This window comes from Aegilops tauschii, chromosome 4, assembly GCF_002575655.3.
Source record: "Aegilops tauschii subsp. strangulata cultivar AL8/78 chromosome 4, Aet v6.0, whole genome shotgun sequence".
Lineage (NCBI taxonomy): Eukaryota > Viridiplantae > Streptophyta > Magnoliopsida > Poales > Poaceae > Aegilops > Aegilops tauschii.
Window position 1 is genome coordinate 449620019 of NC_053038.3, and position 11390 is coordinate 449631408.

General features: G+C 39.4%; 1 protein-coding gene across 2 annotated transcripts; it reads left to right on the forward strand.

Moving 5' to 3' along the window:
• The first annotated feature begins 967 nt into the window (after positions 1-967).
• Positions 968-10643, forward strand: LOC109754545 (kinesin-like protein KIN-UA). Of its 2 annotated transcripts, none has more exons than XM_040387430.3 (20): positions 968-1203; positions 1572-1672; positions 1779-1901; positions 2512-2697; positions 3613-3834; positions 3929-4082; positions 4175-4324; positions 5260-5348; positions 5934-6146; positions 6468-6602; positions 6713-6892; positions 7619-7732; positions 7856-7981; positions 8059-8161; positions 8275-8367; positions 8673-8798; positions 9208-9333; positions 9557-9700; positions 10021-10149; positions 10274-10643. In XM_040387430.3, the coding sequence occupies exons 1-20, from the start codon at positions 1053-1055 to the stop codon at positions 10414-10416; spliced, it is 2808 nt and encodes a 935-aa protein (XP_040243364.1). In that variant the 5' UTR covers positions 968-1052; the 3' UTR covers positions 10417-10643. The 2 variants fall into 2 exon arrangements, with proteins under 2 accessions (XP_040243364.1, XP_020169041.1); XM_020313452.4 differs by having other exon boundaries at positions 972-1203; positions 8059-8188.
• Positions 10644-11390: the final 747 nt, after the last annotated feature.

The window sequence follows — 11390 nt, forward strand, 5'->3', positions numbered from 1 at the left end:
TACTCAGCCTTTTATAAAAAACTTGTAAACTTCGAGCAAGTTTAATCAGTCATAAGCAAAAGAGCAACATAGACTTACACCAGAGCTTGCGCCCTATCCCATCAAAAGACTAGCCTGGTAGAAGGGGATATTCCCGCCCTAATAAATCATGTTCGGCCCCCTTCCATAATCGATGTGGGACTAAAGCCATCAATATATATTTGTGCAATATAAATGTTCATATTGTTCTATATAAACTTGGTCGAACTTTGATTCAGGCCAACGAATCTAATACTTCCTCCGATCCATCGTCAACAAAAATGGACTGGAGGGGGTACATGAAGTAAAAAAGGGCACAGATGGAGTAGAATGAGTTTTTTTTTGGAACAACGTATAATTCTGTCTAGTTAATCCGACGAGTTATCTTCTATCTGACAACTAGCCACAAGAGAAAGTTTTAATAGCTCCCGGGTGCCCCTACGCCCTCTATAAACACTAAATTCAAAAAAATCTAAAACTTTGCGCCATCAAATATGGTCAACTTTGTAGGTTCTTGCAAGTTTTCATAACAAAATATCATGTAGAGCTCCTCGAATATCACGAGTTTCAGATTTCAATGCTAAAACTGCTCAATACTTTAAGCATTGAAATCTTTTTCTTCTGTAGAGCTACTCGAATGTTTTTTTTTTTGGCATGAAAACTTGCAAGCTCGTACAAAGTTTGATCATATTTGACCTTGTAATGTTTCGGTTTTTTTTAATTTTCTTAAATTTACTGTTTATAGAGGGTGTACCGGTGTAGGGGCAGCCGAGAGCTGAAAAACCACTCTCCGTAACCACAATCATCATCAGTAAATAAAAATTCAAATCGAGGGTTGGAGAGGGGAGGCACCTTCTCCCGGAAGGAGGCCACTCTCGAATCTCCATTTTCCTTTTCCCTCCATCGTCGTGCGCGCCTCAACTCAAACACCACAAAGGCCCCTTCAATCCCCTCTTCCTCTTTCTCCCTCTCCCCGCCGCCTCCCGAAACCCCCGCCCCCGCGCCGCCGCCCCAATCGCTTGGTCCCGCGATCGATGGCGACCGGCTCCGGCGCCGGCCGGGCGTCGGTGCGGCCCGTCGACAGGCCCCGCGGCAACAACACCGCGCGCTCCAAGTCGGTCGCCCCGCGCCGCCCGCCCTCCCCGGCCCGCGCGCGCCCCGCCGCCGACCACGACGCCACCGCCGGTAAGCCTCGGCTCCCTCCCCCGCGAATGCATCGGCGTAAGCGCGCGCGCGTGGCTAGGGGTTCCTCTGTTCCTTTTGTCGGTTTCTGAGGGGATTTTTTCGTTGCGACATCGAACTGTGTTTGTTTAGAGCTGAAATGGGATGGGGATGGTATCTGCAACGGAGAGACGCGTACCGCAGCATCGCTATTGCTAATAAACCGCCGTTGCCTGAATACATGTGCTTATTTCCGTCAGGTTTTCAGCTCATATTCTTCGGTTGCATCATGATAGATACAGTGATGGCGGCACATCATTATCATTTGCAAATTTAAGGGCGTTTTCAGGACTAACTTTGTTTTCAGAACTGATAAAGGATGTGTTTCTCAGACTTGTGCAGAGTAAGAGTTGCGCTAAGGATCCGGCCGAAGAACACAGATGAATTAGCTCAGGGCGCCGACTTCGATACTTGTGTTGAGTTGCAGCCCGAGGTTAGCCCCCTCCAGATCCTATTTTTCTCTGCACGCTTCATTATTAGCAATCATCATCACATTGGGCAAAGTTTTTCATATCGTTTGCTCGTCTTGTCGTCTGCAGTGTAAGAAGCTGAAGCTCAAGAAAAATAACTGGGCTTCTGAGTCCTACCAGTTTGATGAGATATTTGGTGAAAATTCGTCACAAAAGCGTATATACGAGGTCGTCGCAAAGCCTGTAGTCGAGGCAAGTCATGTATTTCAATATTTTGGAGCACTGTTTATAATATTGGAGCATTATTAGCACTATTTATAATCATGAGCAACATAATATTGCAATTGTTTATAATATTTTTTAACCTGCACTAACTTTGTATAATTTGGAGCACTGTTAGTAAGTTTTCAGGCTCCTTTTTTGAAATAAAAAAGATATACATAAATCTCTTAGATACCCTATGATAGTTATTACTAGTTTTTTGTGGCTCAAAGCAGATTAGTTGCTCCTTCAGTTTGGTTTGGCTTACCTTTGATGCTAAGAATTATTTTGCTCATGTCACAACGATTTGATGTGCCACTTTGTATTAGTTGCTTGTTGTGAGTTAAATACATGTTTTTTCTGCCAAACTGGAGTTTTGTTTCTGCCATGATCTTTCAGTGAATGTTGATTGAATATATTTCGCCAACTAGAAGTATTTCACAACAAGTGATTGCTAGATAGTAGTATATAACTTCCACACAAAAAAATCCTTCGTCACTTAACAATCTACTTTTACCAATCATTTCACTCAGACATTATTAGACATGAAGTCATCTATCTACCTTGACCTGAGAAAATGTAGAATCGTAAACCTTTGCAGAGTGTATTAGAAGGATATAATGGGACAGTGATGGCTTACGGTCAAACAGGTACTGGCAAGACATACACGGTTGGTCAGCTTGGAAAAGAAGACCCTTCTGAACGTGGTATAATGGTCAGAGCGTTGGAGCATATCCTTTCTAGCATGTCTTTGGAGACAGATAGCGTGGCTGTATCATATCTCCAGGTTCAACTCACGATCGCCAACCTTACTTTTCTTATACATATTTCACCATTTCATATTGGCGGATAATTTATTTTTGCATTGACCTAGAATCTAGGTAGGTGTGGTTCTCGAACGAATGACCATGTAAAACTTGTATGATCATTACCACACATACATCGAGTTATTGACATAACTGTGACCATTGAGTTACATGTTTAGTTAGTCAATTTGAATTGATAAATAATAGCATGAGTTTTGTAAACTGACCTTTTGACTTTAAAGGCATCCTACAGTTAGGTGTGGCTCTTGGATCAAGAATAAACATTTATGTGATTACTTGAGTCTTTGACATGAATAGTGACTATTGAGATGCATGTTTATATAGTCAAAAGGGCGTGCCCAGTGCTGAAAGCTCCCGCACAAGGTGGGGTCTGGGGAAGGGAATTTCAAGACAGCATTACCCTTGCATAATAATTTTGCAAGGAGGCTGGTTCGAACCCAGGACCTCCAGGCCACAAGTGGAGAGACTCTACATGTCTACCACTACGCCAGGCCCGCCCTTCGCATGTTTATATAGTCAATTTTAATAAATTAATGCAATAGCATAAGTTCTGCAAGCTGACCTTATGAGTTTAATATATTACATTAAATAGGTTATGTATAATAACATGATTTTGACTATTTTCACTAGTTTGGCTCCTGTCTCCACCTAATACATTATGCTAGAATGAATTACAAAACCTGATTGAGATGAACCGTTGTATAGTGTGTTTTTTGTACTTGATGTAGATTGTTGATGGCTGTATATCTTTTTATATGATGTGTGACAGAAAGTAGGCGAACTGCTAGCAGATATTTTGGATCCTTGATCCATTAGCACTTTCATCGTTTTTATTTATGCTGTCATACTTATGCCTGTGTTCGCTTGATTTTTAGCTATACTTGGAATCTGTTCAAGATTTACTGGCCCCAGAGAAGACTAATATTCCAATAGTCGAGGATCCAAAAACCGGTGAAGTTTCATTGCCAGGTGCTGCGATAGTTGAAATCAAAGATCTTGAACATGTTTGTCAACTTCTGCAAATTGGTGAGACAAATCGTCATGCTGCTAATACGAAGATGAACACCGAGTCATCTCGCAGTCACGCTATTCTAATTGTATGTGGTGAATCGCTGTCTCATTAGTGTAAGATCTTTTTGTTAAGTTCTATAACTAAATGTATATTTTATGCAAATTTGATGTTGTTTTCAGATTCATCTACAGAGAAGTTTAAAAATAAAAGAAGAAACTACCGTCTCTATCCCTAGTGACACAGAACATACTCTTCCGGGTGACTTACCACTTGTTCTGAAAAGCAAACTCTTGATTGTGGATCTTGCTGGATCAGAACGAATTGATAAGTCTGGTAAAACTCACTTTTCTAATGTTAAAATGTTGATTATTAAATAGTGCAAACGTCTTCATACATTGCACTCGTTGTTATGATTCGTCTCTCAGGAAGTGAAGGGCACATGATTGAAGAAGCCAAGTTCATTAATCTTTCGTTATCTTCTCTGGGAAAGTGCATTAATGCACTAGCAGAAAATAGTTCTCATATACCAACAAGAGATTCGAAGCTTACAAGGATGCTTCGTGATTCATTTGGAGGTGCCAATCTCTGTTATTTGCTTACTCTTTCATGACATGTTTCTTTTCATGCCTAACAATTTTTGCTAAATCTCCGGAGTGTGCACTTACATGTCTCCAGCTCCTAGCAAATACCAACAACATGCCTTGTGTATCTAACTAGCCGAACAAAACAAGTAGCAGATAATTATATCACATTTCTATAAGATATCTGAAGTTGGTGCCATTTTACCTGGCCCTGTTATATCAAACAATGAATAGCACCGAAAAGAATGTGGATAAACATGTTCATTGTTGAGTAATAATTGGCAAAGAAGCACTACATAGAGATAAAATTATACCTGAGATAGATAAAAATAATATAATGTATCTGCTAATCAAATCATGTTAGATGTAATTCAATGTCTTTATCTTTCTTCAGGGAGACGCAAAAGCTATGATAGAAGGGAGAGTTATAGTATAAGCCTAGGATCCAGGCCAACCCTCCCAGGCTTCCACACACTACAACCCAAACACTTACTCAGCATGTCACTCAGCCAGCACTCCGGCAGTAGAAACTGAACATCGGCAGTACCTGCAGCTGCCTAGTCTCTAGCCCAAGCATTGATTGTTTCCAAGTAGTTCAACGTCTTCATAAGCAGCGTCACAACTTAGAACATACCAGGCCATAATTGTCAGAATAGAAAGCAAGCAGTTCAGAATAGAGGGTTTTCCAAGGCATGAGAAGTTAATAATGTTAAATAAGTGCTTGTGCATTTGGTATTTTTTTTAAACAATACCATATGGAGACTGTACTACAAGGTATGAATGGCTGGTTCATTATAGAGTAGAATAATAAATTGTGCTGGAAGTGATTGTCACGTTTAAAATATTTTTTGGGGGACATCATTGTTACTTTCTTTTTGCCATGCTATTAAGCGTGCAATTTACCTGCCCAATCCTACAATTATTTGCAGGAACTGCTAGGACTTCCCTTGTTGTGACAATAGGTCCATCTGCAAGGCATCACTCAGAAACTTCAAGCACAGTTTTGTTCGGCCAAAGAGTAGGTTCAGTTTTGCTCATTTTCACCTTTCTAATTCATAGGCATGTGCCTTGCTCTTCTAGGGAAGTTAATCTTTGACAGTTAGGTTAGGTTGGTGTAACCATTAAACGGGGACCTGGTTTACATCCCTAGTGTTACCCTCCTCACTACACATATTGTGGTTTTCTAATATTTAAATTTCAGTTCGTCACAGAACATCAATGTTTAGCCACATACTTTTTTTGAGAAAACGCAAAAGACTTGCGTTTCTTTGTATTGAAGAGATAGATTTTGTTACAGCCTCCGAAGAGGAACGATTACAGGACATGTCATCCCAATTGCTTCAATCATATAGATTGCTATAGTGAAACTAGGCATTGTTAAATTTGGACACAGTGCACCAAGTGCATCATGTTGGAGCCTTAGTTCATGAGATGGACTAATCCACTTCATGTTCTTTGTTCTCTCCTCTTCAAAAGCCTCCCTGCACTATTATAAGACTGGAATTTGGCACTTGTTCAGAGAGATCATTGTTGTATTGCTTCATCTTGTTTCCTTTTGCTTGCACTTGTAAACTGTACAAAGTACTTCATTTGTGATTTTCAGGCTATGAAAGTAGTGAACACAATAAGGTTAAAGGAGGAAGTTGATTATGAAACCCTATATAAGAACGTTGAAAATGAGGTTGATCATCTCACATCGGAGATGGAGAGACAGCAAAAGCTCAGACACAGGGAGAAAATGCAGTTGGAGAAAAGGTTGAAAGAATCGGAGACATTCTTGAATGACTTAAAAATGATCTCTAGCGTGCAAATAGAGGTATACAATGTTCTTTGCATTATATATATTCTTTTTCTTTACTGGTATTTACACAGCAAATATCTACCTGAAATCAAGTATAGGTTACATTGATTATTATACAGCCATCTTATTTGCCTTTTCCTAACTACCCACTACCTACGAGAGATATGAATTCACAATAGGGCTCTGCCTAGTTGTAGTTTCCTGCAAGAAAAACAGCTCTGCATTTATTTGTGCTATCTGGAAAATGGTTGGCTGTGAGCATTTAACAACAGCCCCTTCCAGTTCAAAAGCAACTTGTTTTAGAGAGCTAAATCTAACAAGTGATTTCTTACCCAGAATCTGGAGAAGGAAAAGCATCAATTTGAATATGCAGTCAAAAGATTGATGCAGGAGCTAGAAGAGAAGGAAGGCCGAAATAATGTTTTATCTGAGAAAATTGTTCATTTAGAAACATCACTAAATGAAAAGAAGGTAGCTCTTCTGTGCCACCTTGGTTCATACTATCAACATGTACTAACATTGCGATGCAAAATTCCTTTCCAATAAGTTTGCTGATCTAACCCAAAATTTGTTGATAGTAGCAACAACAGCTTGAGAGCTTTTCAACCACACAAATTCTTGCTGAAACAACAAAAACCTATGAGAAGAAAATGGGAGAATTACTGAGGGAGCTTGAGGAAGAAAGATCTCGTTCTGCTAGTATGAAGGGCCACTTTAATGTTCTAGAACAGCAACTGAGCGATGCTCGGAGTTCTGCCCAGGTATATTTTCAGAATTTAGAAATTCAGCCATGACAGTCACTAGTATGCTGGTCATACCTCGTACTCTTTTTTGTTGTTTCATGCAGCTTTGCTTGGATACAATGTGCTAAAATTCTCTTCCTATTAGGGGTGGACCCAGGACAAAAACGTTAGGGTCCACGTATAGATCAGTTCTCATCTCTTAACTAATAATTATGTTTGTTGATTAACTAATGTTTTACCAAATGACTAACAAGATTAGACTAGTCTTGAAAAGTTTGTTGAGCTTCCAGTAAAAGACTTGTGTTTCCTGCCTGAATCGAAGTGTTTTAGGAGATCTGCTACCTTTTTCAGATCCAACTAAGTTCAAGTTAGCTTTCAATATCAATTTAAAGCTCATGTTTTCAGTTATTTAAAATGGCACACTAAACCACATCATTGACTCCAGAGACCTCTCTCAATGTGCATGCTTGGAATAACAACCACAAGAAACAATAGACTCCTTGCCGTGAGTCAAAGTGGTCCTTGCATGGACTTTTAACATTTTTTTAAACAGTTCAATCTTATATGCTTTTATTCTCTCTGATACTTTTTCCAATGGCTGTGCCAAATATATCCTTGCAGCAAGTCAAAGCATTATTTTAATATAGTAGAAATGTGCAGTAAGGCAAAGTCTTGGTGTGAAGCAAGTGAAAGCATTGTTTTTCTAGAGAAAATCTGAATAAAAGTAATCCCATGATCTTCCAGTTCCAGGAAAATATGGCCCGTGAGTTGAAAAGAGAGCTATCCAAAATCACTCAAACATTTACCAGTCAAGTACACTCACTAGAAGAAAAAATCAGTCAACTTGTATCAGAGAAGGTATGGGAAACCAGGATAGTTCCTCTATGTAATATTTTCCATTTCTTCTAAAAATATGGCTGTGCGGTTTGTTTCAAAAATGCAAAATATCTCAAGTATTTATTTTCCCATAATTTCTTGTAGGAACTGATATATGGAGAATTGAAATCTACACAAGCAAAGGTGCAAGATGAAGCAAGCCATAGGCAGAGCCTTGAGGCTGAAGTTCTAAGGTTGAAGCGATCTAAGACTGATAATTGTGTTGAAGAGGTACCATTCTTTTATTATAACTCAGATGCTCTCATTCTTGTTTTATAATCATACTTATGTATATTTCTCTTTGACAGTCTAAAACATTATGTGGTATGGTTAGATCAGGATCTGGATTAGGTAGTGAGGCATTTATGCATAAATCAGGAAATTTGAAAGAGACCCTAGCAAGTCAGAGAGGTACCATTTCAAAGATATTTGAAGAAGGTATTTTTACATGGAAGAATACCAGCGCAGCTGTTTTCTTTGTTGGGACCATCTCTTGATTTGCTTTTGTTCCAATTGGCATTCAGTTGGTCTTCCAAATGTCCTGGCTCTGCTGAAGTCTGAAGAGCTAGAGGTTCAGATTCATGCTGTCAAAGTGGTTGCTAATCTTGCTGCTGAAGGTCTGACGGTTACCATTCTCTATGTATAAATAACTATTGCTGTATGCATTTGCACAGTTTTCTACTCCCTCCGTCCATAATGTAGGACGTTTTTTAACACCACTAGTGTCAAAAAACGTCCTACATTATGGGACGGAGGGAATAGTTTAGAATTTTGTTATTTATTGAAGTAGCATGGGCTACCCGTCCCCCTACCTTTTGCGAGAAAGGCTATCATAATCTGAATCTCATATTTACCTCGCTTTTATTTTTTCCTCAAGAAATCATGAATTTTTTTTCCCATGTCCTTTAATTTGTGATTGCAGATATTAACCAGGAAAAAATCGTCGAGGAAGGAGGGTTGGATGCACTTCTGTCACTTCTGGAAACATCAGAAAATACCACAATTCATCGAGCCACTGCTGGTGCCATTGCTAACTTGGCAATGAATGGTACTTAATCTATTCCCGTTGCGTATCATTCTTTTTTCCCGAACAGATTATTGATTAGATTGCTGGCTCACTGCTCTTCTGATATTAGCACCATGGCAAATGGTTGTTAATACCTGTCTGTTTAACTGTTTGTTGGAGTGTCATTCCCACCACCCCACCCGTACCCACAAACAGATGTGCTCACAAATTTATTCCAAACTTCTTAGTCTTGTTTTGTAGCCAGCTAAACTACCTCGTAGTTTCTAGCTCCTGAGTTATGTAATGTTCCCAGAAAAAGGAGTTAATGTTATGTCTTTGAATTTTATCTCCATTAAGCAGAATGCTCCAATCAAAATTAATACATCGTTGCTTATAGAGCCTGAAGTGATTGTAACTTATTCCATTACCATTCTAATCTTTGTTTTTGCAGTTTCAAACCAGGCACTTATAATGAACAAAGGAGGAGCTCGACTATTAGCAAATATTGCATCCAAAACTGATGATCCTCAAACTATGCGGATGGTAGCTGGTGCAATTGCCAACTTATGTGGAAATGGTACTGATTCATATAGTTACGATATCCAGTATGTTTTGAATAATATTCAGTTTATTCTATTGAACCTGGAATCTAACATGAGATGAACCTGAGCCATCACAATTTTTATTCACAACAATCGTCTCCCAAATTGATCGATTTAAAACAAATACCAGAGTAACATTCCTGGCCATGTCTAACAAATGAAAACATGTGACTTATTCTATGTGTATTTTTTTTCCAGAAAAGTGGCACGCAATGTTGAAACAAGATGGTGGAATAAAAGCGCTCCTGGGAATGTTTCAAACTGGACATACCGATGTCATAGCTCAAATAGCACGAGGACTAGCGAACTTTGCAAAATGTGAATCCCGAGTAATAAGCCAAGGTTTGTGATCTGTTCATATTGAGCTCAGTATGGTTGCATTAATTATTAGCTTTTAAGTGTAGAACTATACCAATAAAAGGAAAATCAAAGCAAAGAAAATTGTTAGCACTCATATACTAATATGTTATCACCTAACAATTATATCCATTCATAGTTCACAACCTTCTGATGTCACATCTGCTTCATTGGATATTATGGAAAAACATCTGTGCCGTCTTCTCTGAAGATATATGCAGACTTGAATATATCAAACTCGTGTACTAGAACACGTTGTTTGTGAAGATTCAATCAATGATATTGTGGTATGCTACTCAAAATAGGTCACAAGAAAGGGAGATCCCTTCTCATTGAAGATGGCGTCCTTAGTTGGATCATGGCCAATTCAACCATGTTTCCTCCTTCAACGCGAAGACATATCGAGCTAGCGTTCTGCCATCTAGCTCAAAATGGTACGTAGCACTGGAGCTCGCCTTTTACCTTATTCAAAGACAATAAAAATGACCATGGGTCCTTAATGGAGATTGTCGATGTTGTATGTCCTGTGATATCAAGTGTCCACACTCACTTTTGCAGTGGAAAACTCCCGTGATATCATCATAACTGGAGGGATTAAGGAGCTCCTTCGCATATCAAAAGAGTCTTCAAGAGACGACGCCCGTAACCTAGCGAAAAAAGCGCTAAATTCGAACCCAGCTTTCTTAAAGGAGATACAATGATTCTCATTTTTCATATTTACATTTGGCACATGATGTACCTATTCATACTTAGCTTGAGTAGCTGGATACTGTTACTAGGGTCTAGGTATTGAAATCTATAGAAAACATTTGATCAAGCTATTATTGTAAGTGGTAAATATGTTTTTTATTCGGTGATCAATTCTTGTGGTCTGATGCACCTCTTGCACCAACTCAATGCAGCCAGAATACACACGAGCATTGTTTCAGGAGCGACTTTTTTTCACCTGGTTTCATGGTCCAAATGACTCGTGAAGTGAGCGATGCTCTTTTGCTTTAAATACCTTATCCACTTAGGGTGTGCTTGGTTCGAGGACTAGGCTAGGGTGGTTATGGGTATCCCCAACAAGCTCTGGTAGAGATAGCCCTTATTTTTGTTTGGTTGTTTGGGTGGGTAGGTGATGTTAGCCCAAAAAATTTTTTGGGGGGGCGGGGGGTTAAAGGTTGAAGCATGGTAGGGGTTAACCATTGGAGTATTTGGTTTGAGTATTCAGTTAGTAAGTAATTCAGTGAGTGCTTTCTTTTATAAGGGCTCATTCGGTTTGGAGAAAATCAAACCATAGGAATTATGAGTAGTATAGGAATTATGAGTAGTGCTATTGTTAATTTCTTGCAGTTTATCTTCAGGGCTACGGCATGGATTCGTACGTGGTCGTTACTCACTCCTATGGGCTCCAGGGAGCAGCTGGCTACTGGGTGCAACCGGTGGGAGATGGTAGCGCGGGTTATATTCAACCGGTTTGGATGACGGTCGCATAATAGGGTATGTCCCTAGTATCTTTTCGTCCAGCCAGTTGTGGCTTTGTGTTTATCTTGTTTTATCGTTTTAGCTCCTTCTGTGAGCCGTACTTTGCAGACCAGACTATTTGTTTTTGTTGAACTTGTGTTAATAAAGTGGCCGTATGCATCTCTCTGATGCAGAGGCCCGGGGATGACCTCCTTTTCAAAAAAAAGGA

Bases quoted from the DNA above. Each gene is read 5' to 3' on its own strand.
- LOC109754545 (XM_020313452.4), top strand. From the start codon at position 1,053: ATGGCGACCGGCTCCGGCGCCGGCCGGGCGTCGGTGCGGCCCGTCGAC. The intron at 3,835-3,928 runs GTATGTGGTGAA...TGTTGTTTTCAG, and splicing joins GCAGTCACGCTATTCTAATT to ATTCATCTACAGAGAAGTTT. The intron at 4,325-5,259 runs GTGCCAATCTCT...AATTATTTGCAG, and splicing joins GCTTCGTGATTCATTTGGAG to GAACTGCTAGGACTTCCCTT.